Genomic DNA, 4,222 nt, shown 5'->3' on the forward strand with positions numbered 1-4,222 from the left:
ACACACATTTGCCTCTACTTATACTAACTTATACTAATAATGTCATTATCACATGTGTCCATAATTGTCTGTAACTGTACGTGTGTGTGAAGAGATCACAGACCGGTGTATTGCGCAGCAAGTGAGGTTTGTGGGGACGAGATTCTGGGATTTGACATCTCTGCACACCACCACAGCCCCCACCCACACCCCCCAATCCCTCAACGTGTGCCCCAGCTGTGAGTTTCACATCCGCAAGTGCTCTGACCCACACTTGTGCATGTGTGTGTGTTTGAGTGGGAGTGTGTGTGTGTGTGTGTGTGTGCGCGTGTGTGAATTTGTGGGCTGTAAAGCGGCTCCGCTCCCTCCCTCAGTCACAGTATCACCATGCCTCTGACACTGCTGTTGTGGTCGCTGCTGCCCCTGCTGTGCCTGTTGACTGTGAGTAACTCTCTGCTCTGTTCTCTTACTGCTGTATGAGGTGTGCAAGGTTCCCTAAGGAACCAGACACTTTCAAGTCTCCATACGTCTTTTCTCCTGTCTCTTGGGATTGAAAATAGATGGTGTCGTAACAGCAATATAATTCAAAAAGCTGAGATAACCTGCATGACACAAGTAACAATTTTAAAATATACAATGGATCACATCCTTTTATTCAGGATGTGCAGTATTATTAAAGAGCAGGAAAACCTGTACTTTCTCTAGTCTTGAGATTTCCCCCAGTTTAAGTTCCTGCTGTATTTGCTACTGAATCTATTAATCACATTTAAATTTGGGGGAACGTTCTTGTGTCCTCTTCCACACAAACTCGCCTTCTTCCAATATTCCCACCATCTCTGGTCACCTTTTTCATATTATATGGCATGTATAAAGATAATGAAATATGAATACATTTTGTTGTACAAATCAGTCCATATGAGTTTTACTTTATTATTTCTCCAATCCTAACAGCTCAAGAGAAACTCTGTGATTAAGGTAGTTTTGTAATAATGTGAAACAACAGCAAACTATATGTCAATTTTTATATTTAAAAAGTATTATTCATCACATGCATTTACATTTTATTTAGATAAACCAAGGTGACTACCACGATCTAAGAACGTTTTTCATGGTCAACCATGATTTATGGTAGCTATAATAATTATTATTATCATTTTGTTATTTAATAATAATAATAATAATAATAATTCATTTCTCATTCGTTTCACATTTCTCATTTCTCATTCTCAATAACTCATTTGCCACCTTCTCATTTTTCTTCTTCTTCTTCTTCTTCTTCTTATTATTATTATTATTATTAGCTTATTAAGCCATGATTGACCGTTCTTGATCCATCTTTTGGATTCTGGTTGACCTCTGATACCAAGCTGCAGGTTAATATTAGTAGGTCACATTCTTATTTCATACGCAGCAGGCTGTGGCCATTCATACGCAACAGGCTGTGGCCAAATGCGGCCATTTCATTTCATTTCATTTCTTGTTAAAGACCTTCAATACAAAAACTGCCATTCATCTCAAACTTGCCTGTCAGTCCCATCTTTATTCATTTTGCACACTCTTAATCATGAAAGAAAAGTTTACAGAAAAACACTGAACGACATTTATATATTCTGTGAGCATACAAGTGTATTAATGGAAGAAATGAGACTGACCGAAGACAACCTTAGTGTAAAAGAACTGAATTGAAGGTACAACCACAGAGCGTGGCTAGCCTTGTTATCTTGCCAGAACTTTGTCTGCCCTGCCGGGTGTTTGGGGAACTGGCCCCATAACTGGATAGCTGTAAGGTGTGGCCCTGTTGTTCGTACTTAACCTGATTCAGTAAATATATAAATGAATACTAGAGAAAATGTGAATTAGAATTCTGTATGTTTATATGTGAGTATGTTGGTTTGTGCATGGTAATGGGAGTGTACTCATGTACAAGTGTGCGCGAGTATCTTAATATGTATGCAGGGTTGGAGGGTTAGTATCTGAGTATAATAATGTGTACGTCTATCAGTTTGCATTTCAATATATTTGTGTGTGTGTGTGTGTGTGTGTGTGTGTGTGTGTGTGTGTGTGTGTGTGTACAGGAGTGTGAGGGCACACAACGAGTGCAAGGCCAGCAGACGGTGGATTCGTGCTTGTGTGAAGTGAACGCCACACTCTGGGACTTTCCTGCTCAGACGTTTGAGAACGTGTCCGAAACAGTGCAGACCTGCAGAGACTCCCTGGAGAGGCTGCAGGCGCAGGTAAGATGCTTGGGTAGTCTGAGAGAGTAGCATTTTGTGAGTGAGTATTGAGTTTTCCAGGACCGGTTGATTGTTGAGTGATCGTTGAGTTGTCCCGGCAGGTGCTGCTGACAGATCGGAAGATGCCGAAGATCACGGCCACTGTGAAAAATATAACAGACCGCCTGCATGCATTCCAGTATCTGAACTCCAACAGCCTGTACCATGCCCTGCACCTGCGCCAGCTGAACCAGGAGCTAGAGGAGCTGGAGAACGACATCAAGACCACCCATCGCTCCGCCCCAACTGTTCAAACTAAGGGTCTGACCCAAGAGGTGAGTCCTGAGTGTTAATCCACAGAAACCAACTCTCACTCAAAGCTTGCAAGGTACTAAAGGCTTTCTCTGTGTGTCAGTAGGGTGATAGCAGATGTTGTAAGTTATTAAAGGCAAGCGCTTGGTCTCTCTGCGTGCCAGTGGTGTGATAGCACATTTTGTGCAGATATTGCATGATCGCAAAGTGTCTCTCTGTGTCACAGGTAAGTAAGGTGCGTGACGAGGTGAAGGATATGCAAAAAAAGAACGTCTTCAACCTGGAAACGGTGAGAGAAAACCTGCGCTCCATGAGAAACCGCCTGGAGACCTGCAGGACCATCCACAGCCAGTTCAGAAGTGAGTGAGGGGAGCTTATACAGGGACAGGGGATATTCAGAAGTGTGTGTGGCGCGTGTGTGTGTTTGTGTGATGAGATGTACCAGTCTCAGAGGAAGCTAAACCTTTTCACCGTAGCCAGCAGGGATGGTTCTTACTGTACTGACAGAAAAATGACGTTCTTTATAATCTGACATCATTTAACACTTATCATAGAAATATACACCATCCCTCTTCCAAAAAATACTTATGGATGCTTCTTAAATTCAGTCATTTTATTCATAATTCTTACTCACTAACTGTTGCCTGATGCTAAGTCTGGGTACTTACAACAGCTCTAGTGGCACTGAAATTCACCTGCATGCTTCTCATGGAGGAGCAAGGGAAGTGATGGGGTTTTCGGTCAAATGACGCCGCCGTGCCCCTGTTTCCGCAGGCAACTGCTCACAGCGCCTCATGACCAATGTCAGCTCCCCCGTGGTCACCAAGCTCAACCCCTATGGCAAGTCCTACCCGTCTGGCTCCTGGGGTCGCGAGACCAAGCCGGACAGCCCAGAGAGCTACTGGGTCCAGCCCCTGGTGAGCAGCAGCAAGCACGGCAACGTGGTGCGCCGCTACCACTCCTACGAGGACTTCATGGCCTCCAAGAACCACCAGGACGTGTCGGTGGCGTCCTCTTACACCTCCTCCAACGCCATCCAAGGGCCGGGCAGCCTGCTGTACGGAGAGGCCATGTACTACCAGTGCTACAACACAGGGGAGCTGTGCCGCTACGACATGCGAACGCACGGTGTCACGCGCAAACTGCTGCCCGAAGCCGGCTTCAGCAACCAGTTCCCCTACTGCTACTACAGCTGCCGCGACTGGACCGACATCGACCTGTCGGCCGACGAGATGGGCCTGTGGGTGCTCTACGCCACGCAGCGCAGCCACGGCAACCTGCTGGTGAGCAGGCTGGACGCCGAGTCGCTCAACGTCACCAACACCTGGACCACGCGCCTCTTCAAAAAGGCGGCCACCAACGCCTTCATGGTGTGCGGCGTGCTCTACGCCACCCGCTTCGACAGCCGCTACCGCGAGGAGGTCTTCTACGCCTTCGACACCAACACCGGGAAGGAGGACAACACCCTCTCCATTCCCCTGGAAAAGGTGGGAGACGGCGTGGCCAACCTGCACTACAACCCCGTCGACCGCATGCTCTACATGTACAACGACTATTACCTGATGTCCTACAGACCCTACTTCTAGGGGTCGCTGCTTCTTCCATGTGGCCATTATAAGAGAGCTTTATTGTCATTTACCAGAATAACAAAATTAAAGTTTTTTTTAAGATGCAATTGTACTCAAAGATATAATATTGTATTCAAATAAAGAAATACA

The 4,222-nt window shown here is 45.8% G+C and overlaps 1 protein-coding gene across 1 annotated transcript; it reads left to right on the top strand.

The window, feature by feature from the left end:
- Window positions 1-366: 366 nt before the first annotated feature.
- Window positions 367-4,222, top strand: si:ch211-194m7.8 (olfactomedin-4). Its single transcript, XM_036544223.1, has 5 exons — window positions 367-420; window positions 2,055-2,213; window positions 2,315-2,527; window positions 2,731-2,863; window positions 3,279-4,222. The coding sequence occupies exons 1-5, from the start codon at window positions 367-369 to the stop codon at window positions 4,088-4,090; spliced, it is 1,371 nt and encodes a 456-aa protein (XP_036400116.1). The 3' UTR covers window positions 4,091-4,222.

This window comes from Megalops cyprinoides, chromosome 13, assembly GCF_013368585.1.
Source record: "Megalops cyprinoides isolate fMegCyp1 chromosome 13, fMegCyp1.pri, whole genome shotgun sequence".
Taxonomy (NCBI): Eukaryota; Metazoa; Chordata; class Actinopteri; order Elopiformes; family Megalopidae; genus Megalops; species Megalops cyprinoides.